The sequence below is a fragment of the Marmota marmota genome, unplaced genomic scaffold (assembly GCF_001458135.2).
Source record: "Marmota marmota marmota unplaced genomic scaffold, marMar, whole genome shotgun sequence".
NCBI classification, from domain to species: Eukaryota; Metazoa; Chordata; class Mammalia; order Rodentia; family Sciuridae; genus Marmota; species Marmota marmota.
The window spans coordinates 2135731-2157474 of record NW_025999895.1 but is presented as its reverse complement, the minus strand read 5'-3'; the positions used below and the strand labels follow the sequence as shown (position 1 = coordinate 2157474).

The 21744-nt window shown below is 54.1% G+C and overlaps 1 protein-coding gene across 1 annotated transcript in view; it reads left to right on the top strand.

The window, feature by feature from the left end:
- The window catches only part of Rnf213 (ring finger protein 213), an 89783-nt gene that overhangs the window by 8439 nt on the left and 59600 nt on the right, over positions 1-21744 (top strand). The window contains exons 2-14 of the mRNA XM_048796615.1: positions 233-399; positions 3525-3950; positions 4755-4927; positions 5267-5422; positions 5932-6137; positions 8209-8492; positions 9198-9457; positions 10769-10966; positions 13839-14061; positions 14652-14707; positions 15825-15978; positions 18119-18280; positions 21130-21219. Of these exons, the coding sequence (XP_048652572.1) occupies positions 280-399; positions 3525-3950; positions 4755-4927; positions 5267-5422; positions 5932-6137; positions 8209-8492; positions 9198-9457; positions 10769-10966; positions 13839-14061; positions 14652-14707; positions 15825-15978; positions 18119-18280; positions 21130-21219 (2508 nt within the window). The 5' untranslated portion in view covers positions 233-279. The remainder of the gene's footprint in view (positions 1-232; positions 400-3524; positions 3951-4754; positions 4928-5266; positions 5423-5931; positions 6138-8208; positions 8493-9197; positions 9458-10768; positions 10967-13838; positions 14062-14651; positions 14708-15824; positions 15979-18118; positions 18281-21129; positions 21220-21744) is intronic.

Genomic DNA, 21744 nt, shown 5'->3' with positions numbered 1-21744 from the left:
GGGCCGAGTCCTGCCTGTGGGCTGACACGGGGCCGAGTCCTGCCTGTGGGCTGACACGGGGGCCGAGTCCTGCCTGTGGGCTGACACGGGGGCGAGTCCTGCCTGTGGGCTGACACGGGGCTGAGTCCTGCCTGTGTCCTGGTACAGGGCCGAGTCCTGCCTGTGGGCTGACAAGGGGCTGAGTCCCGCAGGTCAGGTTGGGGATCTGACCTGTCATCCCTCTGCATTGTAGATTCTGAGGACGACAGCTCCGTGGTGGCCCCGGCCCTGGAGGAAGAGATGGAGTGTGGAAAAGTGCTGAAAGAAAATGGAGACCTGCACTTGTCCCCAGGCTCCAGCGGTCACCAGGAAAATGCAGCTGAGCCCAGTTGTGACGATGGGACCTGGACTGTCCAAAGAGTGAGTGATCTGTGCTGCCCGCACCCGTCCCTGTTTCCCTGATGGCTGAGCTGGGCCAGCGCTGGGTCACCCTTGCTGCCACCATGTCTCCCGGCCCCTGGCTTTTCCTGGGCAACCTTCTTGCGCAGCTGTCCCTGGCGCCTGGTTCATCCCCCAGGAGTCTATGGGCTCCAGGCCGTGGGCCCCACCTTCCTTCTCCAGCCCTAGACCCCATATGCGGGTCTCAGGAGCTGTGGCTGGGCTGGCGTGGGTCCTGCTGCTGGTCTGCGTGCGGAGGATTGGGGCTGGGGCTCCTCTGCTGTGCTGCAGGGCCTACGTGTAGGTCCTCCCCAGCCGGCAGGTGCTCTTCCTTGGGGGTGAGGCCCCATCAGCCTCTGGGAGGTGTTAGACACTGGGGGATTATTGCTTGTAGCCCCGGGAGGCTTCTGGGGAGCTCCCTGCAAGTGTCCAGGAGCAGTGGGGTGGCTCCCCATTTCACAGACACCCAGAGCTTGAGGTCTGCTCCCAGGCTTCCTCCTGGGATAGTGGCTTCCTGTGCCTGGGCTGGGGCTGCTTTTTGAGGTTCCTTGCAGGGGTGCTCTGTGGTCTAGTGTGTGGCAGGGACATGCTGCAGCGCTCTGGTCCATGCGTGCGGGTGCGTGGGGTGTGTATGTGTGTTGTGTGTGTGATGTGGGGTGTGTGTATTTGTGTGTTGGGGTGCAGGGCCTGTGTGTGCAGGCAGTGAGGGGTGTGTGTGTGTGTGTGTGTGTGTGTGGTGCACAGTTGTGATCTTCCCCTGGAGTCACTGCCTCCTCAGTGGGGAAGGCTACCCAAACCAGCCTTGAGGGATACCGAAGGCTTGGGTGAACCTTCAAGTGAGAGTCACCACAAAGACACTCAGCATGGTGATTAAAAATCCTCCAGGGATCAGCAGGACAAGGTCTAAAAAAAAAAAACTTCGTAGAGTAAGTTGAAGAATCTTTTTGGAAGAGAAAAACGAGCAAGAGTAGCCAAGGAACCACAGCTAGGCAGGTGGCACATGGATGTGATCCCAGTGACCAGGAGGGTGAGGCAGGAGGATCCAAAGTTCAAGGCCAGCCTCAGCAACTTAGCCAGACCTTGTCTCAACAGAAAAAGGATAAGGGGCCAAGGCAGGAGGATTGCAAGTTTGAGACCAGCCTCAGCAGCATAGGGAGACCCCAAGGGTCGTGCAACACCCTGCCTCAAATTAAAAAAACAAAACAAACTCATAAAGGACTGGGGACATCAGCCTGTGTCTGATCCCAACTTCACACCTTATATAACTAGAAACAGGTGAGGAAACTAAATCCAAAGGTAACGAAGGAAGGAAATACTAAAGGTTAGAGTAGAGACGAACAGAACAGAAAGAAAAGCAATTGAGAAAAGTCAGTGAATCAAAGGTTGGTTCTTTGAAAAGATCAACAAAATCAATAAACTTTTAGACTAAGAAAAAAAGGAGATAATACCTAAAGAACTCAGAAGGTCAAGGATCCTGTGTTTTCTCCTGTGCGGAAGCTAGAGAGGAAGACGGAAAAGGACGGTGGGGGTGGGTCTCAGGAACATCCAAGGGAGATGAGTAGAGGAGGGCAGATGGGGGAGGAGGAGGGAGGGGAGTCCTGGGGAGGGATACTGGAAACGGCATTGCTACCTTGTGCCCCAGGTGCAGTGGGACGTGTAGGCAGTGTAAGTAACAACAGGCTCCCTCCCCGTGTGCACCCCTGACGCACCCGTGAGGAAAGGTGCAGGGCAGGGCCTGTAGCCAGGGCAGAACCCTGGCCTAGCGTGTGAGTTCGATTCCTAGCACCACATAGAAGTCAATAAGTATCTATAAAAAGGGAAAGGTGGGAAGGAAAGTCAAAAATGAAGGTGGAGACGTTACTGCTGACTTTCCAGAAATAAAACGCAGGATGAGGAAATATAGACTTGGCATTTGGTCACCAGATATTTAACACAACTTCCTTAAACGTGGCGCCAAAAGCACAAGAAACAAAAGGAAAAAGTCGAAAAACTGGACTTGATCAAAATGGAAACTCCTCATTCCGAGGAAGACAAGGTGGACTGAAGGCAGCTCGTGGACTGGAGAAGTATTTGTGAATCATTTGTAGACAAGGGTTTAGTGTCCATAATATGTAAAGAACTCATGACTCAATAACAAGAAGACAGTCCAACTTAATTCTAGTCTATTTTATTTAGCATGTCCTGGTTTAATTTTTAGATCTTTTCATATACTTCTTGTAATGAGAGGAGCATGCCCACAGAGGATCTCATAAGGGGAGGGTCCTGTCTGCCTAATAGGGCTACCCCTGATTATTAACACAGCAAATGGCAACACTTGATCCAGTGTAGGTGGGTTTCCTTATACAGTCTGTATAGCTGTAACTTCTTGGTGATCTCTGATGCCTTTGCCACCAATTGTGCCACCTTAGCTATGAATGCCAGCCCATGTGCAGCTGTGCTTTGTAATTCTCCTGCCAGGTGTTCAAGACCAACTTGGTCAAAATTGACCTTGTCCCTCTCTACTGTTAGGAATCAGCTGAAATTCCTTGGGGCGGGGGTCACTCTTGGGAACCTGTGAGAAGCCTCTTAGCTTCTCCAGTGTTATCTGCTGGGAGACGTCAAGGTCTGGCTAACCATGTATGGCTTCCCTTGGAAGCATTAGGAACATTTATTTCTCCTTCCAGTGACCCCCATCTTTGTAGAATGTGCACTGATTGGCTTCCTGTTTTCTAGGATCTCACTGGTCTCCCTTGCCAGGGAGCTTCCAGAGCCTTCTAGGGCACAGCAGCAGCCTCTCCTCTCCTCCTGGATTCTGGTTTTCTTGCTTGTGACACATGCGCAGAGTGTCATGTGGAAAGTCCTGGAACATCATAGTGTCCAAGGGTGATCTCAGAGACCTCCCCAGCTACTGCATGCGAGGCTCTCGCGGGCCTCCTTTACCTTGGCCCCCTTGCCCCACACCCTTGGTTTTTACGTTCAGTTCTACCCGAGATAAGAAGTTGCAGGGTGATGCTCGAGTGGCTCGCAGAGCTGAGCTTGCTGGACCTGAGAAATGGGGGAGAAGGGAGGAAACATGGGCAGGCTGGAGTGAACCCACGAGGTAAGGTTAACATCTCTCTTCTGTTTAGAGCAAAAGGAAGAAAAGGAAGAAGAACCAGGATACCTCTGCTTCCTCGGAGCCAAGTTCCTTGGCCCCGTCTCCCTCCATTCCCCAGAGTCCCAACTCACCTTCACACCCTGGGTCTCAGGACACAGCCCTGGACCACAGCCAAGCCCAGCAGGGACAGACTGCCCCGGGCAAGGGTGCAGAGGAGGCTCAGAACAGCCCGGTGCTCCAGGGCCACTCTGAAGGAAAGGACCTCCACACCGCCGCGTCCTCTGGGGATAGTGACCCCTCCCAGGAGGTGTCTGTCCCACCCACCTCTGCCTGTGAAGCCCACCCCAAGGCTGAAGGTGCTGCCCAAGGGCTCCCACTGCCTGAGTCCCAGGGGGACTCTAAGCCTCAGAAGGATGCCCAGAGGGCCAGGCAGCAGGCGGGGGTCCCAGCCTCTGGGGTGAGTGTGAGGGATGGTGTCGTGGCAGGTGCTGGCCCTAGCCCCTGTGGTGTGCCGTGGGGGTGAGACGTGTTTCCTTGTCTGGGAGGGTAGCTGGGACTTGGTCCCTGGGGGCGGGAAAGGACTGCTGACCCCACACGCAGTTGAAGGCTGGTGCCCATCTTGGTCAGTCCCCCTGCTGCCAAGGAACACCGCCAGGTACAGGTTTCCTGACGGGCTGGGCCTGGGGGACACTGCTCGGACTTCCTGGCCCTCCCTGCTGCAGCCCGCTGCCAGCCCGTCTTCCGTCTGGTGTGGGGCACATGTTTGTGGAGTGCTAGGGACAGTGCGTAGGAGACCAAGCCTGCCTGCAGGGGGTTCCCATGCTGGAGGGGGAGACCGAGGCTGGGAAAGAGTTGAATGTGGGGGGTCCCCGGGAATGTGCAGGTTGGTGCCTCAAGGGAAGGTGGCCCGTCAGCTGGGTGGCTGGGTGGCTGGGTGCGGCCTCCAGGGTGGGGCTGGGGGAGCAGAGGGTAGAGGGATTGAGGGGCGAGTCCTGGGGTCCCTGGGGACAGGTCCAGACAAAAGTATGGGCGTGCCAAGACCCTGGGGTGGTTTGTGGTGGCCTGTTATCAGCGGAAGGAACTAGGGTCCCAGGCGTGAGAGAGGGAGGAGAGGCCGGGACAGGATTGGGGAAGGGTGCTCAGAGGCCATGGGAGTGGGCTGGCAGGACTGGACGGTCCACCTGGGCTGCTGTGAGATGCATGGCTGAGGGGCAGGCGGGAAGTCCCCCCTTTCAGATTGGGGCTTGGTTACTTGTTCTAGGAAGGTGAGACCAGGGACAGGTTGGCTGCTCCTGGAAAAAAGGCAGGCGAAAACAGCTCAGAGCCCACAGACCCTAGGAAACCGGAAGGGAGTGACAGGAATTACGCAGCTGCTGTGAAAAAGGAGAAGGAGCAGAAGAACCAGAAGGCCAGTGCGCAGGCCGCGCCCCCCAGGTACCAGGCCCTGCCCCTGAGGTTCCAGGCCACGCCCTGAGGTTACAGGCCACGCCCCCAGGAACCAGGCCACTCCCCAAGGTACCAGTCCACACCCCTGAGGTACCAGGCCAGGCCCCCAGGTAGCAGGCCGGGCCCCCAGGTACCAAGCCATGCCCTTGAGGTACCAGGCCACTTCCCCCAGGCACCAGGCCCAGCCAAGTGCAGAGGATGCTGGCTGCTCCTGCTGACCCTCTGCTCCTCGGCTTCGCCGCTCATGGTGGGCAGGGGCCAGGTGGGATGGAGAGCCGGGGAGAAAGGAGGAGGTGGGCATCCACATCACTCCCTTGGCTCTTCCAGCTTGCTGAGCCCCGAGGAGGGGGTCACCGTGTACTTCCACGCCATCATCTCCAAGCACTTCGCCTTTGACCCCGAGCTGCACACCGTGTTCATCAGGGGAGGAGAGGAGCTCGGACGTCCCGGGTGGAGTGACGCTTGCGAGATGTTCTACGTCGAGTGAGTCCCCGTCCCCGGTCCCCTGGGAGTGTGCTAGAGGTGATCAGTGAGTTCCCAAGTGCCCGGTTCCCCTGGGTGATCAGTGATTCCCTGGTCCCCACGTACCCCCCAGTGTGTTAGAGGCGATCAGCGAGTCCCGGGTCCCAGGTCCCCCCAGGAGTGTGCTAGAGGTGATCAGCGAGTCCCGGGTCCCAGGTCCCCCCAGGAGTGTGCTAGAGGTGATCAGCGAGTCCCGGGTCCCAGGTCCCAGGTCCCAGGCTACCCCCCCCCCCCCCCTGGGAGTGTGCTAGAGGTGATCAGCGAGTCCTGGGCCCCTGCTTCCTGGGGAGTGTGTGTGATACTCCCAGCATGCATTTCTTTGTGTCGTTTTGCCGGGCGCTTGTTCTGTTCTAGACATGCGTCTTGGCAGTGTCCGCTGTACCTTTGGGTCTGTGTTCCCGGTGCGTGTGAGAACGCAATCTTCCGAGTTAAGCCTTCTGGATAACGTGCTGGTGTCTGTTGATTCGCAGGGACTTGCGGGAGAACGGGTCCCTCATCGAGGGCAGCATTGTCATTCCCCGGGGGAGCCTGGACAGAGCCATCCCTTACAAGTACGTCCTGCACCGTGGCCCCAACCAGGCGGTGGAGTACGAGTACATCTACAAGCAGCCGCAGAGGGCGGGCGAGCACGTGAACCGCTGCCTGTGCATCAAGCCCTCCCTCGTGCGCTCCGGAGGTAAGGGCTCCAGGGCGCCTGCGTCCTGGCCTGGGCACTGCTCTGCGGAGCGACGGCCAGGTCTGTGTGGTCCTCTGCTGTGCGTTGCCCCTGCTGTGGCTTAACTATTGCCAGAGAGGAAACTGGAAGGGTTGGCGCTGCGGGCAGAGTGGGCCCGAGTACTGGGACAAAGCTGGAACAGGAAACTGCTGGCTGGCCCTTCCTGGGGTGGCCAGGTGGTGACCAGTAACAGGACAAGGTGTCCATAGCCTCCCTGTGGGCCTATGCTGTTTGTCCTTGTCACATTTTGCTGGTGGCACTTTGGCTTCCATGTTCAACCTGCTGAATCCTTGGAAGAACTGTGTGCACCTCCTCAGGTCCTCTGGGACCATCTGCAGATACTGGCTATGCTGGCCTGCCTGGGCACCCAGCCGGGTCCTCCCACCTTGTCCTGTCGCTGGTACAGGTGCCCTAAGACACCTGGCTGTACATGTGATTTTTAATGACAGTAATGTACGCCGAGGACTTCAGCTTTGAGGGGAGACTGGACCTCATCAGATAATTCCATGAGTAAAGATGGAGTTTCTGCTCTGACAAGAGCCACAAAGGGAGGGGCTCGAGTGGGGTCAGAAGTCCCCAGGAGGCCATATGAACCCTGGCCAACTATCCCCTGGCAGGGACAGGGCAGAACTGGGGTAGCAGAGCCAGCCATGGGATAGCAGTGCGTGCAGCGCCTGCTCCGGGCCTCAGGAGCCCTGCTCAGCTGTGTCTTTCTACCCACAGGGCTTTTTTTGGGACCAGGGATTGAACCCAGGGGCATTTTACCACTGAACCATGTTTCCAGCCCTTTTTAAATTTTTTTTTTTTTTTTCTTTTTTTGAGACAAAATCTCCTTAAGTAGCTTAGGGCTTCCTAAGTTGCTGAGGCTGGCCTCGAATTTGCAATCCTCCTACTTTAGCCTCCAGAGTCGCTGGGATTACAGGCATGTACCACCATGCCCAGCTGCCTCTGACCATAAGTTTTCGGCCTTTTGTTCTTTTCATTCCTTTTTTTTTTTGACAGTGCTGGGGATGGAACCCAGGGCCTCAGGCATGCTAAGCAAGTGCTCTACCCCGGAGCTGCATCCCTGTGTGTTTGTATTCATTTTTAACTTTTGAGTCAGGTTTTGCTAAGTTGTGCAGGCCGCCCTCGAACTCTGACTCTCCTGGTTCAGTCACCATCGTGCCTGGCTAACCACTGGGTTTTCTGATGATTTTACATCTCTGCTTTTTCCAGTTCTGTAATTGTGTCTCTTGCAGCTGGCCCTCAGGGGAGCCATGAATTCAGCCCTTGCCCTGCACTGGGCACCTGCTACTGACTCTGTTTCTATCTGCTGGGGAATCTGCACCACCTTCTTTGGGGTGGTGGTTCTTGTTCCCAGGGGGCACAGAGAAAATAGTGCCTGCACCCTGAGTCACTTATGGGGCGCAGTTGTTAGTGAGAGACGCTGTTTTGGTATTAAATGTTTAACCTCCGCGTGCTCCTGTTCAAAGCTTTACCAGGCTCACTCAGCTGCATGGCTAAGCAGAGACTTGGCTTTGAGCTCATCACTGTGGGCTGTCTTGGGTTTCATCTGTAGGGGTGTGCCCTGCTGTCACAGCCGATGGAGCAAGTTCTGATCCGATTGCCTCAGTTTACCAGAATCCTCTTATTTTCCTTCCTTTCTTTTATCCTTTTATCCTTTTATTATTTTTTTTTAATACTTATTTTTTGTAGTCATAGTTGGACACAATAACTTTATTTTAATTAATTAATTTATTTTTATGTGGTGCTGAGGATCGAACCCACGGCCTTGCACCTGCAAGGCAAGTGTTCTACTGCTGAGCCACAACCCCAGTCCTCCGTATTTCTGTTTTTCAGACGAAGCCTCCCTAAGTTACTGAGGCTCACCTCCAACCTGTGCTCCTCCTGCCTCAGCCTCCTGTGCACTGGCATTACAGACGTGCGCCACTGTGTCTGGCTTCTCCCCTGTGTTTCTGTCCTCTGGACTGGTGCCCAGGAATGGTGGGCTTTGAGGTCTTCCGTGTGACATTTTTCTTGCTGTTACTCATAGATTGGCATCAGTATGATGACATAATCTGCATGAAGCCTCCTGGGAAATTACAGAAATTACAGAACTTCTTCAATGATAAGACGAAGAAGGATCTGGTGAAGGGCAAGCAGATGGCGGCCGAGATCATGCTGGGCCGTATCTTCAGCATTCTGCAGACCTGGAACCCCATCAACCTGAAGAACTTCTTCACGCAGTTCCGGCAGTTTTATTCTGTTGTCCGAGCGCCCATGATTTACGAGGGGAAAGCACAGCCCTGGCTTAGCCTGGGCCTCGGAGAGTCAGAGGTATCAGGCTTCCCCGTGGTCCCCAGCAGCTCTGGAGTGGGTGGTCAGGGTCCCCCGATCCACTGGAGGCCAGGAGACCCTGTGACTGAGTGGGGTAGGTGCAGGGGGGCAGGAGGACCTTTCCGTCTCTTTTGTTCCTGCACCACCTCTTGGGAATTCTCCCCCCACGTGCTTGCTCCTGATGGCACCTCGGAGCCTCATTCCGGGGACTGGTCTTGAGTTCTTCGCGGGCCTGGGCACAGTTGAAAGAAAGGGTGGAGGGCTGGGGTTGTGGCTCAGCGGTAGCGCGCTCACCTAGTACGTGGAGGGCCCTGGGTTCCATCCTCAGCACCACATAAAAATAAAGGTATTCTGTCCAACTACAACTAAAAAATTAAATATTAAAAAAAAGAAGGGGTGGAGCCCACCATGGCCCCTTCAGCCGCACCGAGGCTTGGAGACAGAGCTGGCGCTCCCTCTGAGTTTGACATTGCGCTCTCAGGAGCACCCAGGGCCTCCCCTCTCCCTCCCTGCAGGGTGGGGGACTGAGCATCACTGTGTGCCTGCTGCCCAGAACCCCAGGGGGCTGGGGAGGGGGGGGGACGTAGGGCAGATGGAACCCTCCCCAGAGGTCGCCTGCCTCAGGGCCTTAGCCCCCTGCCCAGGGGTTCTCCAGGCCCCAGGGCAGGCGCTCCACGGCCTGTGCCTCTTTCCCCCCTGCATCAGGTGAAGAAGCACCTGTGGAAGTACTTGAAAAGGCAGATAGGACCGTTTCTGGAAGGGAAGAGTGGGGATGCCCTGCCTGAAAGCTGCCCTGTGAGGAGCAGGCTGAGGATGGGCCTGGTGGTCCTTTTCCTGGTGGAAGACGCCAAACTCTACTTATCGGAGGGTGACCTGACCTCACTGTGCTCCATCCTCTGCCCCAGCACCTGCTCCCCAGATGCCCTGCACAGCGACCTCAGCCACATCCTAGGCGCATCTGAGAGGTATCCCAGGGGGTTTTGTCTGAAGTTTGTCATGATTTTTATCTGATTACAGAGTTAAGGGCTTGTCAGAGAAGGGCTGACTGAGCACACTCTGGGGGAAAAATAAAACCACAGTCATGTCACCACTTGCTCCTGTCACTTCCTGGCTTGTGTGCCATGGCTGGTGTTGTTGAATTCTGGGTTCTCCTGAACGCCTGCCACCCTGGTGGCACTGTCATCCCGGCTCCTGGGAGGCTGAGTCAGGAGGATCGCTGGAGCCCAAGAGCTTAGGGCAGCCTGGGCAACTTAGTGGAACCCCATCTGGAAAAAACAAATGAGTGAATCAAAGTGCAACATTGTCCTGGGGGCCCTCTGCACACACAGCGCGCCGGGCCAGGCGCAGGCCTGCCTGCTGGTGTCGCCTGGGACAGCTGCAGACCCCAGGGATGCTCTCCCGCTGCCACGCCCGTGCAGAAGCTCTGGAAGCACCATGTGCCTGCTGCGTCCTGGGGAAGGGTCAGAGACAGCCTTTCATGTGGGAGGGGTGACCTCTTCTGAGCCACTGTGCTTGGAGGTCAGGGTCTCTTCTGCTTCTGTTTGGTTGGAGCGTGGGTGACATCAGCTGGCCTTTCCTGAGCAGCTGTGGGTTTCCTACGTTTTAAACACCCAGGCAGTTGCTGTGCCCTCAGTGAAAGAGGGTTGTGGTAAGGAATGTACAAACAGCTGTGCAGGGGTGTGAGAGGAGGGAGAAGCTTCCGTTTCTATGCCTGTGGGGGACACTCCATGTGACATTCCTTTTAAAAAGTGACTTTGTAGCTGAGCATAGTGACTCATGCCTGTAGTCCCAGCAACTCGGGGCTGAGGCAGGAGGATTGCAATTTCGAGGCCAGCCTCAGCAACTTAGGGAGGCCTATCTCAAAATAAAGAAAGGCTGGGGATGTAGCTTAGTGATGGAGGGTCCCTGGGTTCAATCTCCAGTTTAAAAAAAAAAAAAGTTTGCTTTGTGTTTAGGGCCGCCATTGCCAGACTGGCTGGTTTAACAGGCCCTGTGTGAATGCCTGGCTGGAACCCGAGCACTTCAACTCCGCAGTTGTGCTGTGGGTGGGAATGATGCTGGGGGGAGGGGGCGGGGTTGTGGGGCTGGTGCTCTAGGGGCAGGGAAACTTGTCCCTTGGCTACCCTATGTCTCTTGGTCCGAGGACTCCATCCAGGCCTGCAGCAGATTCCTTGTGCTAAGTGCATGTGGCCGTCCCTTCCCTCCTGGGACAGAGGACCCCAGGGTGGGTTGGACACAGCCCTCCATAGCTCACAGTGGGTCTGGTTCCCTCCTAGATGGCGAGAGTACTTGGTCAACCTGTGCCAAAGGTGCATGGATGCCAAGGTCATCGACTGGCTGGGCATCCTCCCCGTCCTGCACTACTGTATGCAGCTGGCGCCCCCCAGGAAGGACTTTGTGAGTCAGCCCGAGGACACATGGGCTGCCCTCGAGGGAATCTCCTTCTCACAGTTTCAGAAAGAAATGCTAAATGAGTAAGTTGAGAAGCTGCATTGTGTTAGGGTGCCCTGGAGCACCGACTCTCGCACTCTGCCCCGAGCTGCGACCCAGTCTAGTTCTTGAGACGGCCTGAACTGGTGATCCTCCTGTCTCTGGAGTGACTGGGATCTCATGCGTGGCCACTGTGCTGGACAGTCTTATGCCTGTACTAATATGTGTCCACTTATTTGTGTGACAGACACTTAGAGAGCACCTCTGTGTGCTCAGGGTCCCAGGATACAGCCCTGAGCACCGCAAACCTCAGTTCCTGGCCTCAGACCTTGCCTTAGCTGGGGTGGGGGTGGTAAGCACATTTTGGGCAGGGCTTAGAGCAGGCACCTCTTTTTGCTGGCCATAAATCTCAGGCCAGAGAACTGGCCGGGAGAAGCAGAGGACTCCCCCACTCTCTGCACTGATTGTGAGGGCACAGCGCTGCCCTGTGGGTGGGAGGCTCAGACCTCCTGTAGTGTAGTGCCTTGGGTGGGCAAGAGTGCAGAGGCAATGACCGTGGGCTCACTGGGTCCTGCAGGGTGGGCCAGACAGTGGCCATCCAGGGTGGAAAGGGACTAAGAACAGGAAGAGTCACTGTTCCTGAGACCTGGACACAAGGAGCTCGCTGAAGCAGGAGAGAGGAGCCAGTGGCCATGGGCGCTCAGGCTCTGGCTTTTGACAGGGGTACCATGGCTCAGGGGATGGATCGTTTCCATGTACTGAGTCTCCCTGAAGCTACAGCAAATCCCTGGCCCCTCCCTCATAACCCCTAACCTGAGACGAGGCCTCTCCAGGGCCAGCGAGGACATGGGGGTGAAACCCAAAGACGTCCAGGCGGGGGGTCAGGGAGTGTATTGAGAACAACTTGTGGAAAGGTCAAGGCCGGACCTTGGCATGCGCAGATAGGTGGAAACCGTGGGTGTCACAGGAGAGCCGGAGCTAAAACTCCAGACCTCAGCGCCGGGGTTTCCATGAAAGAAAGTTTAAAGTCAGACACCAAAGTCATGCACGTGAAAGTGAAGTGAAAGCAAGGCAGGCTCAGTCGGACAGCATCTTTTTTCTTTCTTTTTTTGGTGCTGGGCATTGCACCAGGCCCTTGTGTATGTCAGGCAAATTCTCTTCCAACTGAGCTGTGTCCCCCGCCCCAGAGAGCACTCTTGAGAGAGAGAGAGGGCGTCTCTGAGCAGAGAACGCTGTCTCCAAGCTTATTCCTTATGCCAGGAGAGCTGGGACCCCCTCTGCACGCTCTGCTGTCAGTGTTCAGCTCTTCATGTTGGGGGTGGAGTTTTGACCTTAGTTGGTCCCCCTCCGGAACTGTCAAGGGGACCCATCCTATTTAAGGGGCTTCAATGTACAAGTCAATCCCATGTTAACGTGAGCACTGGGGTTAGTAGCTGGTCAGAAGTTACGCTACTAAAGAAATCTTCCTTCCCAGGCAGATGGAGAGACCTTGGCCGTAATTCCTGGCTTCACATCAGCCTCAGTGAGCCTGTCAGGAGTTAGTCCCAATAAGCCTTTTCTCTTGACGTGGTTTCCAGCCACCCGCTTCCTTCTGTTTGCTTTCTACAAGTTAACTACTGCCCTTTGCCTTCCCATCTACTTTGAAAGTAGTTTAAAGAAGACCTTAAAGTGATCTTAAAGTGATCAGACATTGGAGAGAGAGCCGGGGACCAGCCAGACCCAGGTGGCGCCCAGGGGCCTCAGTGCCCAGCATGGCAGGACACACGTCCTTCTCGGGCATGCAGCGGGCACGGTGCAGCAAGAGGGGCTGCCTTCTGAGCTGGACCGCTCTCAGGGCCCTGAAGGGGCTGCAGTGGAAGCGCGAGGGTCCTAAGCGCAGCTGCCTGATGTTGACGGCTTGCTTCTAAGGAGCCTGGCCTGGGAGTGGGGAGAGGTTCTCAGAGAAGGCCTGGAAAGCACAACCTACAAAGAAAGTGGTAGGGCTGGGCTCACCCGGTGGCAGAGGCCCCCCAGCATGGGGGAGGCCCTGGGTGGCTGCCCTGACATTTTTTTTTTTTTTTGTAGTTGTAGGTGGTCAGAATGCCTTTATTTTATTTATTTTTATGAGGTACTGAGGATCAAACCCAGTGCCTACACATGCTAGGCGAGTGCTCTGGCACTGAGCCCCAGCCCCAGCCCACAAAAAAGGAGCTGGGGTTGTGGCTCAGTGGTAGCGTGCTTGCCTAGCATTCGGGAGGCACTGGGTTCGGTTTTTAGCACCACATACAAATAAATAAAATAAAGATCCATCAGCAACTAAAAAATATTTTAAAAAGTAGTAAACTTAAATCTGAATCATTAAACATGAAGGCAGCACCACGCTCATTTCCACACACAGGTAGGTGCTTCAATTGGCTGTTGAGTGCCCTGTCCTCTTGTCCCCCTGTCGTACTGTCCACTGGGAGGTAACCTGCCATCCTTAGGGATGAGGGCAATGAGTTCAATTGTTTTCGCCTCTGGTCTGTTTTTGGAACCTTTTGAAATGAAAGCTGAATTCAAATTTTTTGTTGTTGTTGATTCTTTTTTTTTTTTTTTTGGTGCTAGGGATTGACACCAGGAGCATTTAACCACTAAGTCACATCCCCAGCCCTTTTTAATTTTTCATTTTGAGACAGGGCCTGACTTAGTTGCTGAGGCTGGCCTTGAACTTGTGATCCTCCTGCCTCGGCCTCCTGAGTTGCTAGGATCACAGGTGTGTCGCCGTGCCTGGTGGTTGTTTAGTTTTCGTTGATTCACTCCATGTCTGTTTCCATGATGCTTTCATATCCTCTTAAAAATCTGAGCTTTCTGGACCTCCCCAGCCTTGTTTTTCCTTGCCTTGAGTCTGTTCAGTGCTCTCTCAACAGCCCTGGTCTCTGTCCCGGTTTCTTCACTCAGGAACCAGTTTCTTAGCTTCATGGAGAGCAGGAAGCAGTTGCTGTGTGTGGATGAGTACCTCTTCCGATCCTGGTTCAGTTTGCTGCCTCTGGGAAGCCTGGTTCCCTATATGGAAAACTCCACGGAATACTTGAGTCTCGTGCCCACTCGGGTCCTGGACTGTTTCCTAGGGACTCACTACAGGCTGCAAGGGCTTCAGGAGATCTCTTACCAAAACGTAGAGGTTTGTGGTTGGGAGCAGGGTGTCAGGTCCTTGCTTAGCCAAAGCAGACTACAAGCTGAGCATTGAGGGCTCTGGTCTTCTGTCCTGAAGAACGGGCTGGGGAAAATGCTGAGAACTAATAACAGAATTGCTGAAATAAGAGGTCATTACCTCTGAGGGCTCAAGTCTGACTTCCCAGACTCGATTCTGGTTTAGTAAAAAGAGTGCAAGAGAACAGTAGCCTTCTGTTATTTACGACTGTTAGAAGGCACTGTGAATGTCACACATTCCGTAGCTGCTGTCTTTCCTTAGCTTTTTGGGGGGTAAAGAAAATGGTATGAGGGCTGGAATGTAGGTTAGTGGCAAAGTACTGGCCTCGTGTATGCAAAGCCCTGGGTTCAATCCCCTGTTCCAAAAAAGAAAAGACCAAAAAAAAAAAAAAAAGCAGATTCATGGCCCGGGTTTCATTGGTGGAAGGTGAAGATGGGCCCTTGAGCCCTTGAAGGCTGTGCACAGGGAGAACAGGATGTGTCAGTCCTGTGCCCTTCTTGGCACAGACAGCTGTTTCCTGATTGGACTGTTCATAAGGCCCTTTCTCTGCCCGGCCCTAGGTTGTCGAGCGTGTTTTCAATATGCTGATCCACCTCGTCGACATCTACCAGGACATGTAAGTAGAAAGGCCTCGCAGCCTCTTCTGCGCGGGCTCCTATGGGGTGCGAGCCACCTGCTCGCACCAAAAAATCAAAAGTGGCCTTGCAGAACAATTACTCCTGCACTGTGCATGACCTCTGTCCCTGAAGGAAGAGCACCTGAATGCAGCCAGGAATGTGCACCAGGGCCCGCAGTCCCGGAACCTCTCTGAGCACTGCTGCTGCTCCCTCTCCCGGGCCCCAGGGTGTCGGGACTTGGGGTGATGCGCAGGGTCTCCCTGCATGGCAAGCCCCTGTGACTTCGAAGTGACCTTTCTCATATCACCCCGCTGTTAGTCATCAATACAAAACGTGGGTCTCACCAGGTGGAAAACATTTGGTGAGCAGTGTACATTCTTCCCTTAGCATCCCCCTCCCTCCTGTAATGTTCTGAATTTTTTTCCAAGTGTAATCTTATTTTAATGATTAGAAATATTCATTCCTTGCTATTTTTTTAAATAAGGTAATATGCTTGTGAGTATTTTAACTTGCTTTTAATAAGAATAGTTCCAACTGCTGAACTAAAACAAAAGGAATGTCTTCCTGGTGCTCCCTGTACCAGGGATTAAGTCCAGGGGTGCTTAACCACTAAGCCACATCCCCAGTCTTTTTTGCATTTTATTTAGAGACAGGGTCTCACTGAGTTGCTTAGGCCCTCACTAAGTTGCTGAGGCTGGCTTGGAACTTGTGATCCTCCTGCATCAGTCTCCCAAGTAGCTGGGATTACAGGCGTGTGCCATGATGCCTACTCTATGTTCCCTTTTTATTTTATTCACCGCTTTTAGACCCATTTTAATGTTACCTAGAGGAGATCAAATAAATGCTTTACTTGTAGGTAATTTATCTTAAGTAATTTATTGATAGTAGTAGAGATTGAACCTGAAGTGCATCCCCAGCTCTTCTACTGATTTTGAGATAGGGTCTTGCTAAGTTGTTAGGCTGGCCTTGAACTTGGTCAGCCTCCTACCTCAGCCTCCTGAGAAGCTGGGAGTCCTGGCTTGTAGGTCTTTAAAAGGGAAGGGACTGGTAACTCATGGGTAACGTTTCCTCATTTCCTAACGACTTCACTGATCTCTCTGGATACCTGGTGGGTAGGATTCTGGAGAAGACATCATTGGAGTCCTATTTGACCGTGTGCCTGAAGCTTCACGAAGCTGTCTGCAAGATCACCAAAACCCCGAAGTATTTCGAGATCCCCGCCTTGTCTGCCTGGGTCATTGGCAGAGTCCTTGGACTTGGTCCTGCTGTGGTAAGTGGCATTTAGGTACCAAACGCCATGCCCATCCATGGAATCTGACTCCACGCAGCCTGATTTGGAAGGGAACTTGTGGGGTCTTGGGATGCCTGTAGCAGAGAGAGTGGTCGAGTCAGCTCTCAGGCACCCACCGGATGGGTTCAGCCGTGTGCAGACTACACACCTTGCACCTGGCCTCAGCAAGAAGATGACCCCTTTTTTCCCCTTGATTCTGTTGTTCACAGAAACCTAGGGCCTATTTCCCCCGCCCAAGGTCTTCCATCCTCCCTGCGGCACAGCACAGCTGTAGGGCCTGGGCCCTGCTGCCCAGCTGCCCAGCTCAGGCCCTGGCACCCCTCGGCCTGCAGTCATCCTTGCCCTCGTGCCCCAGTGACTCTGCTTCCTGCCTCTGGAGACCCGCTGCCCTGGCCTCCACCCTCTCTCCTCTCACCCGAGTCTTGCTGGGGCAGTGTTTCTGCGGCCGCGTGGGGAGTGCAGCTTCTCCACGGCGGGTCCTGAGCCTCTGGCTGGGCTGTGTCTGTGGACGACTCTGCTCTTGGCCTTGCGCATCAGGACTGTGAGGTTACGATGGAGGTGGTCGAGTCTGTCTTCACCTTATTCCTTACAGCCTTACTTCTTTACGATACCACAGACACACTCTAAGAATGATTTTTTTTTTTTGGTCCTGGGGTTGAACCCAAGGTTGCCTAACCACTGAGCCACATCCCTAGCCTTTTTTTTTTGAGAGAGAGAGAGAAAGAGAGAATTTTTAATATTTATTTTTTCGGCGAACATAACATCTTTGTATGTGGTGCTGAGGATCGAACCCGGGCCGCACGCATGCCAGGCGAGCGCACTACCACTTGAGCCACATCCCCAGCCCCCATCCCAAGCCTTTTTAAAAATAGTTATTTAGTTGTAGATGAGCACACAGTAGCTTTATTTATTTTTATGTGGTGCTGGGGATTAAACCCAGGGCCTCACACGTGCTAGGCAAGCGCTCTGCCGCTGAGCCCCAGCCCCAGCCTGGATTTACTTGTCATGGTCGTTCAGTATCCCAGATCTGTGTTCACAGATACTCCATTTTTGCTGCAAAAATAAAAATGCTATGCAGTGACAAAATTGACCAGAACGAAAACACGCTGGGGCGAGTGTTGGGAGCCTCTCGTTGGGAGCCCAGCTGGGCGGCTGCCTGTGGGGCTTGGAGCACAGGTCAGGGCACTGGTGTTGTTCAGCCTCAGGATTCTCCCAGCCGTTCCTTTACTGACCACTTCTGTGCAGCCCTGGATGACACCAGGGTGGGCCAGTGTTTGGCTGGGCCACTTTGGGGTGTTGGTAGAATGCCTGGGCACAAGGGACATGCATGCCCGCTGAGGCATCCAGATTGCTCTGGAAGGTTCTGTGCCGTTCAGGGACATCATGCAAGGGCCCCTGTTTCGCTTTCCCTGAGACCCCCAGTGATGTCCTGGCCTGCCCTCGCCTGTGCCCTGTGCTCTGCTTACCCTGCCCGGAGCCCACGTCCCCTCTGCTGCTGTTGGCTTGCCTCCCCGGCTCCTTGTGCTTCTGTACCTCAGCACTCACTGTGTCTGCGGACCACGCTCTTCGTGCTGTCTGAAAGGGCCATCTCTTCCACTCTAGTTGGTTCCCTATGGCAGGATGGCGTCTTTTTGGCCACCTTGATGCTCTGCTGAGGCGGAGGACCCAGGGTGGTTCTGTGAGCCTCCAGGGGCAGGAGGTGGCTAAACCAGGTGTTGTGGGTTCCAGGGAAGCACATACCGTGTAGTCCTAAGGGCCTCAGGGGAGGCCTCTCTAAAATGAGGTCTGAGGCGTGTGCTCCTTGGCAGATACCTCTGGAGTGCAAAGAAAGAGGGTCGGGTCACTAGAGGCTTTGAGTCCCCAATTGGAGGTGGCTCTGTGGGTGTGGTGGTGGAAGTTCAGAGGAGAGAGATAGGGGCTGTCCCCACAATGTGCCCATGGGAAGGGGACTGGGTTGGCCTCCAGGCCAGCAGAGTGGCTGCTTCCCATCACCCCTTTCAAGGGAGCCCAGTGGGAAGCACCGTGCTTGTGTCAGGGAGGTTTCCATCAAGGACAGAGCTGTGCGGTGGCTCGGTGCTGGGAACAGCAGAGTAGGTGGCTTTCTCTCATGTGCCCACAGGACATGGCAGAGGACCCCGGAGCTGCAGCCTGGAAGGGCTCAGTGACAAGTGTCCTGCAGGGCGTCCTGGCCACCACTAGATCCTGGCTACGCAGGGTGTTTGTGAAGAGCATGTTCCAGAAACGCTCAACTGTCCAGTTCTCGTATCCCGAGGAGATCCAGGTACGCTTTGCCTGAGTCTGTGGAGCCTCTTCAGGGACCAGGGTGGGGATGCCCGAAGCTGGACCAGCAGGCCCACAGCCTGGAGGCCCAGCCTCATCCTGAGCCTTGCCTTGAGCCTTGGCCCCTTCTCCAGGAAGGGACATTGGCCCTTCCCTGGCGGGGAGTTGGTGGCCGCCAGGTACAGTGTGATACAGTGCGATGGGGTATGGTCACACTGAGGCAGGGGTTGCCAGGAGGACCATCGGGCTCTGCTTCAGGTCTGAGGCTGTAAGCCAGCTGTGTGTCACTGGAAATGGAAGGTAAAGGTGACAATAGGGTAAAGATGCTAGCCAGCAGCTGAGCAAAGCCATTTGACAGGATGGACTCTGCCCCCAAAGCCTTGGACGTGGCGATTCCACAATATAGCGCCTGAGACCCAGGAGCCTGGGTCCCTCGAGAGCTGCAGCAGGGGAGTTGGAGGTCGGAGGTCCTCACCACAAGTAAAGGTCTGCTCTCCTGTCTTAGAAGTGGAGAGTTGTCCCCTTGAGCCACGGTCTTCCAGGGAGACTGTGGCCCTGCTTGTGGTCTTCTCATAGAGTAGGGGCCCGACTCATTGTGATATGAGGCAGGGGTACCCCAACCAACTGGACCAGGGTGTCTCCAGGGCCAGAGGGTCGTAGGTTTCAGTCAAAGACAAAAGTAATCGTCCCCCAACTGCTTTGTGATGTTTTATATCAACACACTGAAATCCCAGGAAAACACAATTGGATTATTAAATGTTATTCCAGGATTCTAAGCGGTATAATCCCCAGGCGTTCAGTTATAGTGAGGGATAGCCGTGGAGCCACAGACAAGAAAGAAAGATTCTAAGTGCAGTCGTGATGATAAAGAAAAAATGGAAATTAATTAAGCAGCTGTGCTGAGGTAGTTGCTGCTGTTGTTGCTGTTTTGCAAGTACAGTTAGTGGGTCTGGGGAGACGAACATGTTGTTGGAAGGTGGGGCTCTTTCTCACTAGGAGAAGGGAGGCAGGAGCTCTGTGTATGGAAGGAGCTGCAGACAGCAGTGAAACTCACGATTCATACAGTTGTCAGCTCTGTCCCCCAGAGCACTGTGGCAGTGGCACCCTGGGACCTGAGCTCACCTACCTCACTTCATGGCTTTTTTTGGGGGGGGGGCAGCATTAGGGACTGATTCCAGGGGCACCGTACAACTGAGCTACCTCCCCAGCCATTTTTATTTTTTATTTTGAGGCAGGGTCTTGCTAGGTTGCCCAGGATGGCCTGGAACTTGCGACCCTCCTGCCCCGGATGGCCACCACACATGGCCCAATTGTGCCTTCTAACTTTCGTTCCTGTCTTACACCGCTGCTCCTGGAGGGGCGCCGCCTCCACGGGACCATGGAGTGCACAGGGGCCAGGACCTCGTGGTGCTGGAGCGTCGGGAAGCGCTGAGGGAGAGGGGTGGACGCACGTGGCAGTGCGGACTCCTACTGGGACGGCCCGAGGACCCGGTGGAGTCGGGTTGTCGACGATGGTCTACTGGTGGTCTGCTGTTGCGAGCTTTTCACTTTTGACAGCTCAGGGGTGTCATGGTCACGATGGCAGAATCGGGGTCAGGAGTGCATAGAAATTTGGGCTGGGGCTGGGGCTCGGTGGTAGAGTGCTCGCAGCACCACATAAAGATGAAATAAAGCTATTGTGCCCATCTACAACTAAAAAATGAATATAAAGCTGAGTCCATAGAAATTATCTGGGCTACCTCTGGCATTTTTGTAAGTCTAAAGCTATTCCATGTTTTAAGAAACATGTTGAAGATACTCACATTAGCCAATCTGGTACATTTGATTATTAAAAGGCCAAATGATAGGAATGGATTAAAATTAATTGATAAACAGAGAAGAAAAAAATTTAAAATTTTCCTGTTAAAGATGGTAGCTAAGAAATGTAGATGAAATAATTGCAATACAACACTGTCACTCTGTGACCAAGGCACAGTAGCTGATGCAGGCAGGGATCACTCAACAATCCTGAGGTCAGTGAGGCACAGGATTCCCAGGGCTCAGCGCAGAAGCCCTAATGGCAGTGAGTGAGGAGAGCTGGCGGATAAGCCTGAACCGAGGCCGGCCTCTCTGTCAGCCCTGATGGCACTAGCAGGTCTCATGGGCCTCTCAGTCGGGCCCAAGGTGTTTGGCTGGGCAGCTGTGGCAAGTGCAGTCGTCTGCCACACCTGACCTACACCGAGTGCACTTTCTACGTGGTTTGACTTCATAGTGCCCTGACCAAACCTGTCGTGATCGTGGGATCAAGAGACAGTTTGCAGAATGCCCTGAACTGTTCAAAATTGTCAAGGAAAGATAAGGCAGCGAACTTCTCCAGAAAAGAGACGTGATCAGTAAATGCACTGTGTGTCCCGAGGTGGACCCTGGATCCAGACATTAGGTGGACATATGGAGGCACGTGGGAGGGGGCAGCTGCTCCAGGCTCCTGTCCTCCTAATGCTGCCTCTCTCGAACAGACATGGTGTGGGGACGGGATGCCTACCTGGGTGTGGGGACCTGTTAGCTTGGTGCCTTCAATGGGTTTAGCAAAGTGCTTTTAGTGGGGATTGGACCCAGGAGCATTCAACCACTGAGCCACATCCCTGCCCTTTATTTTTTTATTTTTTATTTGGAGACAGGGTCTCACTGAGTTCCTCAGGGACTTGCTAAGTTTTTGAGGCTGGCTTTGAACTCGCAATCCTCCTGCTTTGCCCTCTGGAGCAGCTGGGACCAGAGGTGCCCCCACGCCTGGCTGTTGGGTATTTTCTGTAGGATGTCCCTGTGGTCTTTACCTGTCCCTGTGGTTGTCACTTAACATGTGGGTTTTTACAGGTCTGGCGGCGGCTGGTGGGAATAAACTTTCCTGCAGAGTGTGGCTGGAAGGAATCGCTGCTGGGTGACATGGAAGGGAGGCTCAAGCAGGTACCAGACCTCGGGGACACCCTCAGGGTGGTGATGAGCCCAAACTGCTGGCAGCACTGGGTGTTACAGCATGTGCAGGCCCTGAGATCCACCCCAGCTTTCCTTTTTTTTTTTTCCTGATCAGGCCTTTGCAATTTGTCCCCAAAACACTTTAGAGTTCTAGTGTGACATTCCTGAGAAGAGCCAGGGAATAGAATTGTGCTGTCCTGGGGGATCTAGACATTCATGTCATCAAGCCCTCCATGTGCAGGCTCCAAGGGACCTGGTGGTGGGCAGGAGCCTTCTTAAATACTGTGACATGGAGAACTCAAAAAACTACCCTTTATGTTGAATGAAGGCCTGTGACCCATGAGAATTGGTTTCTACATGATACGAGTGTTCTATATGGGCCTGATCAAATGGATCTTTTTAGGAAGACAAAAGCAAGGAAAAATGGCTTATTTTTCAAAATTTCCATGTTTTTGCAAGCAGCTATTCTGGCTGCTTTTTTTTTCCAGTATGGGAAAAGAGACCAACTCGGTTTCA